Here is a 19,387-nt window from a genome sequence, read left to right on the forward strand (position 1 = left end):
CGAGACCACAGGAAGGACAGCGGTTCATAGGGGAAGAAAATTACTACCCATTGCTTCATGATACCACAGTCCAAGGCTTCACACAGTTTCTGGGCATAATCTGTGGCGTCTGTATTAAGTTCTAGTGACAGTTAACGGGTCAGGTATGTTGACTGCAACTTTACTTAATGTTGACACTACCAGGCATGGCTGCTGCCACTATATTGTAGGGGCTGGGAGTGTATAATACTTCATATCGCACCAATGTAGCGGGATGAAGTTTTGGTAGAATTCTAGTTTCAGGTCATATTCGTTTTTATCATGAAATCTACTTTTCCTCCATTGTATTTGATGTGATTTGTGCGATTCCGACGGCCACTTCCGTCGGGAATGGCCTGTTTGAGATATCCCCCCACCACTCCAACTATACTGGGGAATCGGAGGTTTTCAGGTGGGGAAAACAGTGGAAAACAGGTCATATGCAAGAAAATGAAAATAACTGGATGAATTAAATCAGTCACATGAAAACCTACCCATATTGAAAAAGCTAGCTGTCGTGAGAAACTGAATATACCTAACCCAGCATAACCTTTCGCAAAGTAACCACACCTGATCTGACCTGACCTAATGAAGAGTTTTTTTTTTTTTTTCATTAACATTTCTGTGTGCTGTGTCTGGAGTGTGACAAACTTGGGTTATTTTTTTACAGTAATCATACACACCTTACCAAATCAGTTCTTTATGTCTATCTATTCTATCTATTGCCAGATGCCATAATCCCGTAAGGGGTGGCCATTTGACTTTGAGTTATTTGTTTTACGGGGAGGGGCACTAACCCTCCACCAACCCACTTGCTGACACGTAGGGAGCACGTATGATTTGGTTATATGGTTACCACTCAGCGTTGTAAATGGTTTCTTGGCTTACAGGAAACCATTTGGCTTGTCACTCAATGTAAAGCCACCTGTAAAGGAAAGAAAAGCAATAAGTGACAAGAGAGATGGGAGAAATAGGAAGAGAGGACGACAGGCACAGAAAAAGAATGATAAAGGCTAAGGAAGTAGGCAGCACTACATCAAGTGAGTGGATGATGGTCGCCACGGATAGTCTGTTATATTTTTTTCTGGTTATTTTTGGAGTGGTAAATAAACGTTTCTTGTTAAATCTGTTTACCTGTTGTTTTAAGCCATTTTCTGCCCTGACTCCTTTACAGGTGGCTTTACATTGAGTGATAAGCCAAATGGTTTCCTGTAAGCCAAGAAACCATTTACAATGCTGGGTGGTAACCATATAACCAAACCATACGTGCTCCCTACGTGTCAACAAGTGGGTTGGTGGAGGGTTGGTGCCCCTCCCTGTAAAACAACTAACTCAGTGTCAAATGGCCACCCTTTGCGGGATTGTGGTGTCTGGCAATAGATAGATAGATAGACAACTCTTGTTTTCACCAGGGTAGTTGCAGAAAGGACTAATGTCTTAACATTTAAACCAAACCTAGCCTAACCTTGCTTAGTTGTACCTAATAATTTAACCTAACCTAACATTACCTTACTTAATCTCCTGTTGGGAAAGGGAAACAAAATTCATCTTTCAGTATGTTGAGTAAGATTCTTCCATTACGCAGGAAACTAACAAGTGTAGTTACAGTTTAAGGAACGTGATGATAATAGTGGGGAAATTTTTTCAGCAGGGAAAGGTCATTCACACCCAGAAAATAGTCAGAAAAACACAGAAAACAAGTTGCAGAATATAAATAGAATTGGTAAGGTCTTTCTGCTGTTTAAAGTAACACATACATTTGCCTTTTTTTTTTTTTTTTTTTTTTTTTTTTACACATTGGCCTTTCAGCAGAGGAAAAGTGTTTGGTTGACTATAGTAGGACTCGCCTAAATTTGCGGCTTTGGTGTGGCCTGCACCTGTGTACAGTGTTGCCATGTTTTCTATACCGTTATCTCTCTCTCTCTCTCTCTCTCCTGCCGGGAGATGTGAGCCACCCTGAGTACTTTTGATTCTTTTATGTTATTTATAATTGTGCTTTCATTTGTTATTTTGGTTTTGTTATATTTAGTGATATCATTTTTTGTATACGGCGACAGATGACCTGTTATTGCGGTACCATGACTGATTTTCATTCATTCATTCTGTTTCCCCTTCCCCCCCTCGCGAGTGAATTTTTTTTTTTTTTTACTTCGGTATTGGCATATGTCTGCTATTTTGTACTACATATTAGCTTATGATTATAAATGTGATTATTCCTCGCCCTTAAAATTACGGTAAAAGCCAGTAAATGTGAACATTTTTCTCTAGCAACACCTGTGCAAGCTATGCTTGGGTCTCTGGAGGTACTTACTTTACCTTAGGCCAGACTGGGTGTGTCAGTGTTGCCACTCACAAGAATTATATGAATTATTTCTTTTACTTTGGATATTGGCATATTTCTTCTTTTTTCAGGCTCATTATCTTAAAGCGATAACTGTGATATTATTACCCACCCTAAAGCCACGCTAAAAATCATTAAAAGTGACTACAATTTCTTTTAGCAACACTGTACAATATGTATGCCATGTTCTGTGTTACTGTATAAATATTTTATGCATAATAAGATTACTGTTGATTCATCCATCTAAATACACAAGTGTAAGTTTTATTCATCTGAATTTATCGTATTTGTGATCCCTTGTACATAAATAGCTTCCGTTTCACATCGCAAGTTGGGGAAATGTTGCAGCATTGTACACAGGTGCGGGCCACACCAAAGCCGCAAATTTAGGGGAGTCCTACTATAGGCCTATGCAATAACTAGTTGCTTGATATTTAGTTCAGGTTCAGGTTCAGGTTAGTTCGAGGTGTATAGCCTTTCCAATGGCACACTTCTTCGTTTCTCTATGTTTCTGTTTTATTTTCCTTCAGTTCCTTTTCTCTCTCTTTCCACATATCATACAGTTGTTCTTTTTTTCAATATTCTCTGCCTGGAATAAAAACTGTCCAATCACCAGTTCTTCGTCTTCTGTTCTGGGTCTCTGTAGGTCTACTATACTGTTTCTCACTTCTTGTAAACTTGGGCAAAATAGTATAAAATGGGGCAGGATTCCTTCTTCTACCTGGCACAGCTTACATATTGTGTTTTCTCCTTGGTGCCTCTTTGTGTTCTGGAGGGGTAAGCAGTTACTTCTAGCTCTATACCATATTACTGAAGATGGTCTGTTATCATAACATAGTTCTTTTATTTCTTCCTTCCACTTTCTACATATCACTAATGACTCCTTACTTTCCATCTCTTGTATCCACTTTATTGTATCTTTCTCTGTAATTCTTTGCTTTATTTCCACAACTTTAATCTTTTTCAGGTTTCTAATTTCTATTCCACTTTCCTCCATATAATTAAGTGATATTTTTCTCCACTGATTTTTCTGGTCCTCTTTTACTGCAGCCCATATTTTTTCCAATAGTTCATTTCCTCTTTCTTCTATATTCTTTATATATTTTATCCTCCCTTCCACAATTCTTGATTTCATAGAAATACCTATTTCTCCTCTCATTGAACACACTGTTGCATTTCTTGGAGCTCCCAGAATCTGTCTGCACACACTATTTTCTATTTTCTGCATTTTTTCTATTTCTCCCTGTTATATTTATTACATTACTAGCATACAGTATTGCTGGGAGTGCTATGGTTTTCCAAAATGTTTTTCCAATTAATAATTTATTGCTGCTCTTACTTATAATTAGGTATACTATATTTGCCATTTTCTGCATTTTTTCAGTCATTTTCTGCTTGTGGGTTTTAAACATGTTCCTTTTATTTTCTATTATCACACCTAGGTAGCGTATATTTTCTTTTACTTGTATTCCAGCAATTTCAGCTGGTTTTTCCTTCATATTAAACACTATTACATAACTTTTTTCTTTGTTTATTTCCAAGCCACATTTTTCTCCGACTTCCGTTAGAATTCTTATGCTTCTTTCCGCTTCTTCCACTGATGGACTTAACAGCAACCTGTCATCTGCATAGAATAGTGTACATATCCCAAACAGCTCATTTTCAAAACCACATCCTCTGCTTTCTAGTTCTTTCATAATTATGTAAGTATTTTGAAAAGAGTACATACAGTAGGCTACTGTACTGAGCTACATGTAGCTAGCTATTTTGTTTCCAGGTCACAAAAATGGAGACTGCGGGCAGTGATGAAGCTGTGAAGACTCCTATAGAAGAGGTTGAAGGAGGCTGGATACAACAGTTGGTGGTGTATGCAGCTCGGTAAGGAAAGGTTTTCACATCTGTTACCAGTTACTTTTGTATGCCCCCATGAGGAGGAGCATGAGCTGCCCATTACTGCATACACAAGTCCAGAGGTGTTTAGAGGAATGTCTCAATTTGCTTCAAGCTGGAGAAGAAAAGTTATACATTCTGCATGTTAATGGAGAGAAAATAAAGCTACTGCCAACTTACTGTTTCATTTAATTCAGAAAGTGTGCCAAGATGAGGACCTCTGGCTGTTGCTACATTAGCAAAGTGCCAGTAGTGAACTGTATTTCTCACACTCCTTTCTCCATAGTTTGGTGCCCAAATCCTTTTCTGATACAGTGTGGTTTCATGTCTCATCTTCCTCACCACATTTTCCTGCAGTCCCTACTCTTCCATGGCTTCAGGATAAGTGGTTCCAGTAACTAGTCAAAGAGGTATAGGTTAGTGAACTGCTTACTTACTTTACGTCAGTTACCGATTGGTAAGGATGTTCCTTGAACCCAATGGTGTATGATGTCAATTGCAAGAGCAGCAGAACTGATGTTTCCCTAAGGTGCTATCACACTGGTGCCTAGAATTAGGTTTGCTTGGAAAACAAGTAATTGTGTCAACAGTTATTTTTCAAGCACGTTCCTGCAGGTCTAAGTCAGGGAAGTGATACACCTGTTGATCGCAACAGAGAAGCATAAGCATATGGTTTATGTCGTTTTTATAGCATTTGAAGCCATGGTACAATAGTCCCACCCTGAAGTACTTTATCTATTTATCTGTCTATAGCCAGATGCCATAATCCCATAAGGGGTGGGTGTTCGACTTAGTTGTTTTATAGGGAGTGGCATTAACCCTCCACCAACCCACTTGTTGACACGTAGGGAGCACATGGGTTGGTTATGTGGTTACCAGCCAGCATTGTAAATGGTTTCCTGGCTTACAGGAAACCATAAGGCTTGCCACTCAGTGTAAAGCCACCTGAAAAGGAAAGAAGAGAAATAAAAAAGTGACAGGAAAAATGGGAGAAATAGGAAGAGAGGAGGGCAGACACAGAAAAAGAATGGTACAGGTGAAGGAAGAAAGAGGTTACACTACATCAAATAAGTGGATGATGGTCACCACCACCTACCACCTGGAGTACTTAATAAAATTATTAACTGTGAATGCTTAAGCGAGTGTAAGTTTCATGCACTGTAATTAAATACTGAAATTGTGATGTTCACTTGGCTGTTGGTTGGTGGCCCTAAGTCTAGGGAAGTGGACCATTCAAAGAAAATGCACATGAGGAAGCAAAATGCCAGGCAGTCTCAACAGAGCACAAGCACATACTTTATGCCATTTTATGGTATTCAGAAACTTGATACGTTAGTCCCATCCAGTAATACATTCCTGAGTTAACTACACTATTTACATGGTGCCATCTAAACTGTATATTGCTCCGCTGAACAAATTAAATGCAGTACTGCATACAATTTACTTTTTTTTTTTCTGTCACCGATCAACCATCAGATATCTTTTACAGGGAAGTCTGTGCTCTGTAATACTGTGGCACAAGTTCAGAGGAGAATTTTGCATTAAGCGATTATAACAAACAGTAACTGCTGTAGGCCAATTGGTCCATGCTAGGCAGCTTCTACAAAGACAAGGATGGTAAAGAAAAACACTTGTAAACGCGACCTTGAGTGTCAGGAGACAATCATGGACCCAGGAAACCTGAGCCAAAAAAACGAAGATAGGAAGCATCTCTTGTCAACAATTGGATGCGCAAAGCACAGTGTAGTGCAATAACGTCTCTCCCTGGTTCTAGGGAACTTGCACCTGGAGTGATTCCTGCCATAGAAACTAGGCACTAGTGTGATACTGCCTTTAGGTGCTCATAACACTGTATGCAGGAGAAAAAGAAGTCCTTGTGTAGCTGGAAACACACAGATGTATCAGTAAACTAAGTGCATGAAGTTGTAAGCAAGTCCATGAGTAGTAATGGTCAGTTGTAGAATACTTGTGAATATAGAGAATAATGAAGCTGCATTCCAGAGTATGAGGTCTGTCTAAAAAGAAACTGAACTTTCTGAATAGCGCACCAACTGGTGCGTAGTGTGATCGCAATGGGAGCACTGTGTAGTGGTGACTTTGAACTATAATCTGACACTAGCAGCTGCACACCACATCACTTCTTCATCAAGTTATATGTCCAGTGCACTTGTTGATGTGTTGCAAATTGAACAGTGAAGAATCTTTAAGAGCAACGTGTTTTCCAGAAATTCTGTTTCAGGGTGGGAAAAACTTTTACTCTCTGAAATGTCATAACAGATGATGAAACATGGATGTATGGCTACGATGTCAAAACAAAGAGGCTGTAATCACCATGGTGAGTTTGAATATTGTTACCACAGCAAGAAAAAAAAAAAAGTCGCTCAGTTAAGGTGATATATATATATATATATATATATATATATATATATATATATATATATATATTTTTTTTTTTTTAAGGGCGTCGTTCATCTGGAGTTTGTTCCATGTGGTCAGACAGTCAATAAAGAGTTTTACTTGGACATCCTGAAGCATTTGCGGGAGGCAGTGCAAAAGAAGAGGCCTGGGGCATGGACAAACAAAACCTGGATGCAGCACTATGGCAATGCATCTGTTCATGTGTCACCCCTTATCCATGACTTTTTGGCAAAGGCGAGACAACTATCATCCTCCAGCAACTGTACTCTCTGGATCTGGACCTTGTAGACTTTTTTTTTCCCCCCCCACATTGAAATCTACCCTGAAAGATTGCTGCTTTCAGATGATAGAAGAAAATTCGCCCAGTGCACAAAACACCCATTCACTCAAGCACATACCTCCATGACTAAGTGACATGGCATGATGCAGTTAGTGTTAGATTAAAGCTCATAGTCTCCAGTACACTGCAGGAACAAGCAATGCCAGGTAGTTGTCATGCTATTCAAAAAGATCAGTTTCTTTTTGGACGGACCTCATATTTATTACATATTAGTGGTAGGGCAGACAGGCTAAACTTCCTTTCTTTTCCACCGTGTGTTTTTGTAATGATTGGGGTTTGTCTCTCCTATACAGTTTCACGTTTAATAATGTGGATCAGATTTTAATCTCTACTAGGGGGTAATGGATGTACCAAGTAAGATTTTTGATTAACTATTTCTTCCTGTGGCAGCTCTTCAGTGGGTCACTAGGATACAGTGAGGCTTTAGCACAAAACAGGGGATTGATACAGATGATAAACATGATCCCTGCCTTGATAAGTCTTAAATTTTGCAAATCATTTGGAGCAGATGCATTTGCTGTACACAGAGTACAATACCTCTCACCCTGAATTTGTAGCAAGTTAATGTGGTTACGAACTCACATCCATGTTTGTGTCTGGCCGTCAAGGGTAACCTGACATGTTGATTGTGAAACATCTATTAGTATTTTATTTCAGCTAATGTCAGACACTTTCAGTATGCTGTAGAGAAACTTAGAGCACCAAAAATGTTAATAATCATTGCAGTCAGTGTATTGGTTGAGAATAAAGAACTACAAATTTTATTCAGACTTACAAAGAGCAGTTTTATTCAGCTCAAACTCACCACACTCAGTGGATTAAGTGGCTCATTATAAAATGCCAGCATACGTAAGAGTAATTTTTATGTTTTAGACGTACAAACATTAAAATACTGTATAGTACCATGTTGAACAGTGCTTTAGATTTGATGGAAAGATGGCACTGTTCTACAGTAGTACAGTGGGGTCCCCCGGTATGCAGGATCTCAATATGTAAAACAACTAAAATGTAAACTTGACTCAAGAAAAAAAAAATTAATACAGTATGAGAAATGTGAATTTGAAATGCATATCTATCATATGAAAGCAAGAGAAAAATGGTTTTCCCCCTTAAAATGATAGTATTCAAAGCCGCCACCAGGTGGCTGATTGGTCTCCAGCCCTTTCCCTTCCTCACAGCATCTCTGAAGTCAAGTCTCAAGACTCTCATTCTGTGTCTGCCCGTGCTGTGCTCGCATACTGTGTTTTGTTAGCATTGTATGAGACCCGCTCTTGCTTACCTGTTACATCATGACCCCCCTGCTTCATTCCAAGAATAAGAAACATTTTGAGGTTGAAGATGAAGGTTATAGAGTTGAATAAGCAAGGTAAAAGAAACTCAAACATTTGACGTGAACTTGGCTTAGGTGAATCGATAGTGAGAAACAGTCTTAAGAACAAGGAGCAGATTTTACAAACCGTCAGGACTTATGGAGGCCAGCAAGTGGACGGGGGCAATAAGGTTGATAATCCCGCAGTTATTCAAATGGAGCGCTGCACAGCACATTACAATCACAGTTCTGTTATCTTTCTTTGAGCAAAAATGATAGTCAATAATGGGGAAGTACAGTACTTTAAATGACAAAGATAGGGTGAGGTTTTGACCAACAGTACATTTATTTCCATTGATTCTGTGTTTATTAATATGTGAAATTACCAGTATGCGGCGCATTCCCTCAACCATATTCACACATATTGGGAGACCCCACTATATACTGAACTGACTTTCATTATACTGTATACCGTATGGTACTTTTATTTCAGAAACCCCTGGGAATTTTGTTGGTATCTGCTGCTGTGTCTATCACCAATGTTTTTCATCTCGGCTGTTCTCTCTTGGAAGCTGGCAAAGGCACTTGAAGCTCAGGAAAAGGTAATTAGATTTACTAAGTTCACATAGTATGTAATTAAAATAAATGCCAGTGCTGTAACCCCTTCTGCCTGAGGATGTACTTTGTATAGTATTTGTTCAGGCCAATGTCATACAATTTTATTTTGTTTAGGAGTATTGCCCTTCAGGGTGGAAGTGTTAAAAACCATCTTCATTAATCCTTTCAGCCTGAGGAAATATTTTCAACTGTAACATGGCACTGTATATTGTAGCTGACACAAAATCATTTTATTTGTCAGAGCTGAGATCCTTTGGGGTGAAATAGTTAACAGCAGTATACCACACATTATGACTCATTTGTATGTTTTTTATGATAATGCCTGTAATACTGCATCAGTGTATGTTTGGTGAATGAATTGGTTATGATTAAGAAAATACTTGGAGACCATGTTTTAATCAGTGATGCTGACACCCTTTGTTCCCATGTCAGTGTATGTTTGGTGAATGAATTGGTTATGATTAAGAAAACATTTGGGGGGCATATATCAGTCTGATGCTGACACCTTTTGCACCCATGGTGGAGCAACTGTGGCATTCATCCGAGAACAAAACTTCCTCGTGCAGTATTACCCTGCACCTCATCGTGGGAAGGACATTTGTCCAACCCTAGTGAGGCACTGTTTACCACCAGGGGGCACTGGTTCCCTACACATTGTGTGTACAGGAAAATAAATTGTACAGTATTGTACTATATATAGTGCACCTGTAGGATGGCCCCACAGAAGCAGTTTCTTACCAGTGGTTGACAGGTCTGCACAGCCAGACAGACCAGGGTTGAGCAACAGCAACAACTCCAGTCAGTTTAGGAAGCTTGGCATTTCTTTCTCACCAGGTTATTTTGTATGTTCATGAATTTTGTATGTTCAGTGTACTTATGCAGTCTGTCAGATTAAAAGAAGTTCAAAATAATATATGTAATAAACAATAATGAGGTATAACATGCAAAATACGGTATAACATTGAGGAAAAGGCATTAGGAAGCCTCTCAAGTCAAGGAGAATACAGCCATACTATAGGGCCGAGTACAGTAGACACTTGCTATAATGGTCTAATTGGGGACAAGCCAGATCTGATGAAGCCAATAGTTCATTATATCTGGTGGTTCCTCCCAGAGGTGGGATTTTAAGCTCACATTTGAAAATAAATGATTCTATCTATCTATCTATCTATAGCCCGACGCCCTAATCCCGCAAAGGGTGGCCGCAGACAAAACGCCTCCAAGTCACTCTGTCACCCACCATTTGACTCTCCTCTCCCCAACTCACCCCCCCTCCCTCATATACCTCTCAACTCCATCCCTCCACCTCATCCTCGGTCTACCCCTCCCTCTCCCTCCCTCCACCTCACCTACATACACCCTCTTAGTCAGTCTTTCATTCTCCATTCTCTCCACATGTCCAAACCACCTCAGTGTATTTCTCCTAATCTTTTCAACCACATCCACATCTACCCCACAACGTTCCTTCACTTCTTCATTCGTCAACCTGTCCCTCCACGTCACTCCACATGCTCCTCTCAAGTAACTCATTTCTACTGCTCTCACTCTTGACTTGTTCCCCTCTTGCAATGCCCACGCCTCGCTTCCATACGTCAGGGTAGGGATCACAATACCATCATGCAGTGACTTCTTAACTTCCATACTCACCTCCCTATTTCTCATCACTGCTTTCAGTGTACCAACAACCTTTCTTCCCTGCTGTACCCTTTCACGTACTTCATCCCCCAAAGTTCCATCCTTACTCATCACACTACCCAAGTACTTGAATGCACTCACATTCTCCATATCCTCTCCATCCAACCTCACTGCACACTCTGTGACTTCATTCCTCTCAAACACCATAACTTTACTTTTGCTTACATTAACTTTCAGCTTCCTCCTCCTACACTCTGTCCCAAATTCATTCACCAAACCTTGCAACTCCCATTCATCTTCACTCAACAATACTGTATCATCAGCAAACAGCAACACTGGAAGCTTCCAAATCTCACCCTCACTCATTAGGGCCACCCCCACATCCACTGCCCTACCTTGTACCTCCTTTACAACCCCATCCATATATATATTAAACAGCCATGGAGACATTACACACCCCTGTTTCAGTCCCACATTGAGATCAAAGAACTCACTCAGCTCACCATCCACACGCACCGTAGCCCTAGCTCCCTCATACATACTCTTCACAGCACTCAACAATTTCCCCTCCACTCCATATATTCTTAATATCTTCCACATACCTTGCCTATCTATTCTGTCATAAGCTTTCTCCAAGTCCATGAAGGCAGCATACACTTTCCTTCCCTTCTCTAGATACTTCTCCACTAAACATCTTAGAACAAATATCTGATCTACACACCTCTTTCCCTTCCTAAATTCCCTCTTGTTCTTCTCTAACTAGCTCCTCTGTCATATGCCTAACCCTATCAATGAGTATTCTACCATATATTTTACCAGTCACACTAAGAAGGCAAATACCCCTATGGTTACCACATACTTCTCTCTCCCCTTTTCCTTTGTACAGAGGAACAATTATACCTGATTTCCAGTCCTCTGGAACCCTTCCCTCTTCCCAAGCCAATCAACACAACTTCCATATCCACTCCAAAACAATCTCACCCCCATACCTAAGCATTTCACCACACACTCCATCAATTCCTGGGGCCTTTCCCAGCTTAATCTTCTTCATCGCTTCCACTACTTCCGACCTACTGATCTCTTCCTCCCTCCTCCCTCCTCTCATTCTGGTACTAAAAATGAAAACTATAACCATTTTCCACTAACTTGGCCTTAAATTTCACCCTTTTGCAGCTTATTTCACATCCTTTTCATGGCACTTCTTCATGACTAGTACAGTATTACTATAATATGTTATACAGCTTGGCAGTTGCAGTGGGAAGAGGGCAGTTTCAGGCCAGGTGGTAGTAAAAAGGGAAAGACACACATGTATTGCAACTCACTGTGGCCCATTCAACGGACATTGTTTGTTTTAGCGAACAGAAATTCAGTGGCCTTCCTAGTGTTCGTTAAATCCGATATCTAGTCTATCGAGGTCCAGTAAAGCGAGGGTCTGCTGTAATAATCAGCTCTGTGTGTAAACCATACTCCTTTGGACACTGTAAGTTATGGCTGCGAATTGAGAAGAAATCCAAGCAGCAAAATAAAGATATCCGCATTAGGAGGTATCTGTTTGAGGCTCTAGAGTTGGGTGATAGGTCAGATGTAACAGTTTTAAAGGACAGACATATCATCCTCTCTCTTGATGTAGTGCGGCCTGCTTCTTCCTTCACCATTACCATTCTTTTTCTGTGTCTTCTCTCCTGTCTTCCTATTTCTTCCATCTTCCTTGTCATTTTTTTATTACCTTTGTTTCCTTCTCAGGTGGCTTTACATTGAGCGACAAGCCAAATGGTTTTCTGTAAGCCAGGAAACCATTTACAATGCCAGGTGGTAACCATATAATCAACCCACACATGTTTCCTACATGTTTGCAGGTGGGTTGGCAGATGGTTAGTGCCCCTCCCTGTAAAACCACTCACTGAAAGACAAATAGCCACCCCCTATTGGATTATGACATCTGGCCACAGATAGATAGAGATAGACATATAAAATATTATTTTAGTAAATGCTAAACATGGAGTTGTTGTTGTTTTTGATCAACCCTGTTCTGTCTGGCTGAGCAGACCCGTCAACCACGGAAACGGCTGCCTTGCAGGTCCAATCCATGCGGTGAACTGACACTCTCTTGTGGCTGACAGAGCCTCACCACAGCAAGGCACGGGGAAAAATGTGGAGGTTTTGGTTACTGGGTGGATGGCATATTTGCATCTCCACCCACTTAACTTTGAGATTTTTGGCCCTCCTCCGATTGTGCCTGCCAGATTCAGCCGGGTGCACTTAGAGCACGCCATCATGCAGCGATATTTGTACTTAATCGGTCATAGTGTGGTTGAAAAGAGCTTTTCTCTTCATTAACCCCTCTGGTACGCAATTCTCCAACCTCGACTACTCCCCAGGACGCAAAAACAGGTCTATTTTTTGACTTTCTCAAAGGTTAAAAGTTTTATGCCCAATTTATAGAGCTTGAATGTACACGCCTGAAAACGCAAGCCCACCCTCCTAGACCCAATAGTTACCGAGCTATGGCCTGTCAGAGTTGATAATAATTACCCTTTGCAGCCCGGGCAAGAAAGAAAAATACTCCAGGGGATGGTAACGGTACCAGTACTCTTTGCAGTGTGGAAGGCCAGGAGGGGGTGTACAGGGATGGAGGAATGGGAGGAAACCACCATCAGACACAAAGGAAGAGCCCCAGTGGAGTACAGGGACATGGAGGGAGGATAGGGGGGAAATACCCTCCCCTCAGATGACTAGGGGGGTGATATGGGTGGGGGATCCATGTTGGAGGGGTGGAGGATGCATGTTGAGGGTGTGGGAGGGGAGGGGGTGGTGGTAAGAACAGAGGGAGGTAGGGTAGTAACAACATAGTGGGGTAGAGGGATGCGGTGAGAGGGAGGTGGGGAGTACACCCACACCACCTGGGTACAGGCCTGGATCCTCCCTTCTGCGTGTCCAACACTTAGTTGTGATTGGTCAGAAGCCATCTACGTCACAGCATGGGTGGAGCAAGCTGCCGCCAGTTTTTTGTGGTGGTTGCACGATCGACGTTCCTCGTCCATTTAAAAAATTGTGAAAAAACGATGATCATTGAGCTCAGTACTTTGTGGGTTAACTCTCCTTCTCTTACTGGCTCCGTTCAACCTCTGTCTCTTCGCCACACTGTTGCATCTTTATCTCTTTTCTAGTGCTACATTTATGGTCACTGCTCTCCTGAACTGTCTGCTTGCATCCCTCCACCTCTACAACGGGTGTGTAGCACCCGTCTAGCAACAAACTCTCATCCTTTTTCTGTCCAGCTCTCTAATGTAGGAGTTAACTGTTACTCCCAGTCTTTCATTTATGCAACAGGTCAGCTCTGGAACTGTCTCCCTCTGTCTGTATTTCCTACTTCCTATGATCTCCAGTGTTTCAAGCGCAGTGTGTCCAAGCATCTCAAAATTAACAGATCTTGAATTTGGCTCTTTATTATTATTATTATTTTATTTTATTTTATTTATTTATTTTTTTTTCTTGGAAGGAACAATTTATGGGCTCCCGGCATTTGGTTCCTTCTTTCTTGCATTAAAAAAAAAAAATAGCTAAAAGGCCAATAGAATGAGTAGAATTTAGCCAAAAAGGAAAAATCACACCCCGATCTGTAGAAGAATATTTATGAAAAAAAAAGTATTAGAGTTATGCGAAATTTGATAGAACCATATCAGTCTACAGTAAATTCCCTTTCTATTGATATATAGGTTATGGCAGTTTATGTTAGTTTTCATAGAGAAAAGCGAAAGCTCTTGCTGTCATGCAAGCAAATATCCATGCTGGTAATACTAATATTATTCATGGTAAAAACTTATTTATTATGCATAGCTATCTGATGTACTCGTCTGTAAAAACAAATAGTTGGAGAAGGATAAACAGGATAGTGTATGTGGAACAAGGCCAGATAGGAGATGGAAAACATGCGGAAAAAAATACTGTTTCGTATGACTCAAATTCGAATCATCAGAATCTCAACGATTGGATTTATGATGACGTGAAATCACGTCATCGGAATCTCAAAGAGTTAACAAGGGCATCATGTGTAGAGGTGTATGGTATGTAGGAGGACTACTGGGCCTTGGGAACAGACTGTGAAGCCCATTCCCAGAGTTGGACTCATTAAAAAATAAATAAATAAAAAAATTCAATTCACCCCATCATCTGGTTAAATGATTACCACCCAGTATTGTAAATGGTTTCCTGGGTTACAGGAAACCATGCAACTTGTCACATAGTGTACAGTAGAGCCACCCAAACTGGAAAGAAGAGTACAGTAATAAAATGTGACAGGAAGGAAAAGGAGAAGGAAGAGAGGAGGAGAGACACAGAAAAATAATAATAAAGGTGAAGGAAGAAGTAGGCACCACTACATCAAGGGAGTGGATGATGGTTGACACCACCCACCACCACTAACCATAGAGTAAAATTATCAGCATACGCTGTAAATAACTCACTTCCCATTCTCTGGTATCATATGCTGTACATTTTGTATGTAGCATTTTCTTGTGAATTCTGATTTAGCATTACCCTTTTTTAAGGCAGAAGAAAATACTAACCCATGCATTTTTATTGATTGTACAAAGTAAATACACAGTAATACAGGTACTTTCTTTCTCTGTTTATCATTTAATATGTTTTAAAAATGGCCCTTTTGTCATATTACCATAATTCATTGTTTTTTTTTTTTTTTTCCTGAGCAGCATGTATCAGTAGTTTTTTGAAGATGAGGTGAGGCTTTTAATGAAGTTCAGGTTCTAGATGAATCCTTTTGCTTAGCTTGGACTCAGTCTCACATTGTCAGTTATCAATTTACTACTCTATGGCTTTATTATCACTTCTTGTGATGTGTGCTTAATTACAGCACTGTATATGCATATATTTATGTTATAGCAGCCAACTTGCGTACAGGTTTGCACAATAGGAGTAGGCAGCCGTCTTATACTATACACATTCCAGGCCTGTCTGATACACATTCTAATCTTGTCTTATCGGTTCTGAAGGACAGATGATTCATATGACTGAAGCAGAACTTTCAGACACTGGAGAAGTGACCTTCAGTACCCAGTGTTTTAGACAAGGTTATAGGTGCGGACAACTTTAGGAGTACTGTATAGGATGTAATGCATTTGAAAACTTGGTATTGGGGTGATTGTATTTGTAAGTGAGAGAGCCAGTCGTTGCTATATACTGTATGTCTGGGAGGAAACCTGTACATGGTGTAAGTATGTGAGGACACTTATTAAAGAGCCTTACTACTGCACTCTCATACACGTCTGCCTCATGCAGGATGAAACTGAAGTCAGAAGGTTTGGTAGATTTAATCACTTCTTAATATGATCCCTGCAAGTGATGATAATACATTGAGATACTGTAATGTGGAAGCTGAGGAAGCAGAAGAACACGAGTGAACTTAATGAAATGATTCACACAACAAGATTGCAACTTTTCTTAATTTGATAATCTGAATGCCCTGTTTCCCAGGTGTTTGTAATCAGTCTTAAATTTGTATGTTTCATAACCTGTGGAATGAAAATTTCCCAGTATGTGTGTATGTTCTGTGTATCACAGTCTGAAGTTTGCTGATGCTTCTCTGTTTGTTGTGGTATTGGACAGTGTTACATGAAAAATTTTTGTGATAGCACCATGAAGTAGTCAGTAGGGTACTCTCTGATATCTAGGGAAGAATGCAAAATATGGAAGGCAGGACACAGTGCTTGCAGGGGATTGTCAGTGAACCTTTGCTTATATCAGTACCAGACATGAATGATGAGTAAACCATTGTGTGACCCATTTTGTGAGTAGCTTGTTCATAGATACAGTACTTGTTTTATTCCATTACTGTTCATGGAATGTTTGTACCTCATGTTGTAAAAGCTGAGATTAGTTAGTGATGATGTTGAAAATGTCTTTTAACTTCATCAGCCCATTGATATATCATTTATTTCATCCTCATAGTTACTAGACAGTATTACTCAGAAAGAGCCCCCTCGTACTAAAGAGGTTGATTTGCACATATATGATCCTTCTGCTTTGCATAGGCTCTTCAAAACTGCATAACATCACATGTACTGTATTTTGCAAGAATAAAATAGAAGATACATCTGTGGATTGCTGCTGTTATTGCGTGGTAGGTGGTGTCGACCATCGTCCACTCACTTTGATGTAGTGCTGCATACCTCTTCATTCACCTTTATCATTCTCTTTTTGTGTCTGCCCTCCTCTCGTTCTACTTCTTCCATTTTTCCTTTCACACTTTTGTACTCGTCTTTCCTTTTCAGGTGGCTTCACATTGAGTGACAAGCCAAATGGTTTCCTGTAAGCCAGGAAACCATTTACAACTCTGGGTGGTAACTATATAACCAACCCATACATGTTCCCTACGTGTCAGCAAGTGGGTTGGTGGAGGATTAGTGCCCCTCCCTGTAAAACAGCTAACTCAGAGACAAACAGCCACCCCATATGGGATTATGGTGTCTGGCTATAGATGGATAGACAGTTACCGTAGACTCATCTGGGCATGAACCCAGTGAACAGCAAGCTGAAATTGCCCTTCTCTTGCAGTCCAACATTTTCCTTTTAGGGGATTGGGAGGGAGCTGAGGGATGTATAATTGGCATTACACAGTAGCACCACATGAAGGGATCCCTCTCCAGCACCACATCATTATATTGGAGTTCATCATAGTCAAGCAGTCATTAGATATTTGTTGCAGCTCAGCCAAAGAAAACTGATGTAGATTCTGTTACTTTTGCAGATGTTATTAATAAGAAGACAGTACATTAGAGTGCCTTTGAGACATAGGAACTTAACCTCCACCATCCTTCTCGATGATTCTGCGCAGATTCACCAGGATAATCCCACTGACATTAAGAAAATAAATTGAATTAATATGTCATATTAGTACTCCAACATTGAGCAAATGTACTGCTTCATACAAGATGTACTGTACCTCCAGTATTACAGTACTTTACAGTACAATAGAATATTATGAATTCATGATGTTTGATAGCACTGTACTGTATGTGTGACTTTATTTATGAAATTGTGTATGTTTAGCTGCTGTAAATATATTTATTTGCCATTTGTTTATAGTTTTTATGTTTAGTACCAATCAACTCTACTGTATTTTGTTTTTCTCTTGGAGGGAACTGTTACTGCGGGCTCATGGCCTTTGGTTCCTTCTTCCTCACATTAAAAAAAAAAAAAAAAAAAAAAAAAAAAAAAAAAAAACTATTTTATCACCTCATTTTCTTTAGATTGTAAGTGTACTTAGGTATAAAACCTTGAAGGGAAAAGAGAGGGGTAATTAGAATAATTGAATTATTCTCCATATGTAAGACAAAATAGTCCACTGTGAAATATAGTATGACTGAGTTAAATTTAACCTTTAAACCTCAGGGGATGACTTATCTATATTATTCTGGCTACCACAAGATTATTTTACTCACTCTTGAGAAGCCTCTCGAGGTCTGAGGGTTAAGTTAATAAAAACCTAAGGAAATTTGTGTTGACTTATTAACATTTTGTATTGTGAGTACATGTATTGTGTATGTTTGTGCTGTGAATTGTGATTCAACTTGTGATACAGCTGTTTCTTATGGGAAAGGTTATAAGCCTCTCTTATGTTATTGTTAGGTGGTATCATATGTTTGTGCTTTAAGGGATATTGAGTCTTGGTTTGGCATTTTTAAAAGTAACTTATTAACCCTTTGGCTGCATTGAGATCCTTGAGCCCAGTAAATTGTCTAATGTAAATTTAGATAAAAAGTACTTGTTCATTAATCCCAGCCAAGGCAATGTTTTTAATGGTTTTTAAAGATTTTAGTCCTCTAGATGTCTCTTGAACATAGTCATTTTCTTTGACAGTGAAAAAAATATGAAAATAGGAATTTTGCAGCAAAAGGGTTCATAGGTAAGCAGACTTAGAATAGTTGATGAAAGTGGCAAGGCAGTTATTTTTTTATCACACCTTTATTTTCTCTACTACTTAAGTAATTTTGGCCTTCATATCCCTGTAGGACAAGAATCGCAAAGACAAGAAGAAAGCCAACCTAAACAAGGTGAAGCGAGGGAAGGCGAACTGAAGAACTAAGATTGTAAAGCAGTGACCAGGCATCGAGTTGTCTGGGTCAGACATCATACTTGGAGGGTTACTGTGTCTTGTGTTGCACTTGATAACTGCATTCTTCCACCTCTACAGTTTTGGTCACTGCACATTTTGTCAAAACTTTTTGGTGTAACCATTTATTTGCTTTTGGTGTAATAGGTCATTTGCTTTTGGTGTTTATAGGAGAAGCATTCCATTGCATAAGACATACTTCTTATTTATTAATACCTGGTGCCAGTTACAGCTGTTGACATACCAGTACAGTATGCCTCATTTGAACCTGGGACAGTAATCATGTGAATCAGAGATCTAGCTGTACATTGACATAGTGCATCGCAGTTACTTAGCCAGTTCATCGTATAACTGGTAACCCCATTCATTCACTTTAATGTAACCAAGAAACATGAATACATCAAGGTTGCCATGTGTGCCAGACCTCCCCTTCACACTGATGCAGTCGCAGGTTCAAAAACGCCATATGGTTCATTCTAAGTTGGACCAGTGTGGGTGGATTGTAAGTAGAATTAATATCTTCTCATTCAGCTAATTTTTCCTCTAATTTTTGTAAATCAGGAAGCTGTGTGATCAGATGTGATTTGTTATTGTTGACTACATGCAGTTAGCATATCAGTTGATAGAGTTTATAGGATGTCAAATGCATAATTTGCTTAATAGTAATAATAAGGTATAATGTCAGAACTA

The 19,387-nt window shown here is 39.7% G+C and overlaps 1 protein-coding gene across 1 annotated transcript; it reads left to right on the top strand.

The window, feature by feature from the left end:
* The first annotated feature begins 6 nt into the window (after positions 1–6).
* On the top strand, positions 7–19,045 carry LOC145410048 (small integral membrane protein 15-like). Its single transcript, XM_080280263.1, has 4 exons — positions 7–143; positions 4,137–4,237; positions 8,810–8,918; positions 18,597–19,045. Exons 2-4 carry the CDS (start codon positions 4,146–4,148, stop codon positions 18,660–18,662), a joined length of 267 nt encoding a protein of 88 aa, XP_080136389.1. The 5' UTR covers positions 7–143; positions 4,137–4,145; the 3' UTR covers positions 18,663–19,045.
* The last annotated feature ends 342 nt before the right edge of the window (positions 19,046–19,387 follow it).

The sequence above is a fragment of the Coenobita brevimanus genome, chromosome 84 (genome assembly GCF_032717465.1).
Source record: "Coenobita brevimanus isolate Jiangsu-jjx chromosome 84, ASM3271746v2, whole genome shotgun sequence".
NCBI classification, from domain to species: domain Eukaryota; kingdom Metazoa; phylum Arthropoda; class Malacostraca; order Decapoda; family Coenobitidae; genus Coenobita; species Coenobita brevimanus.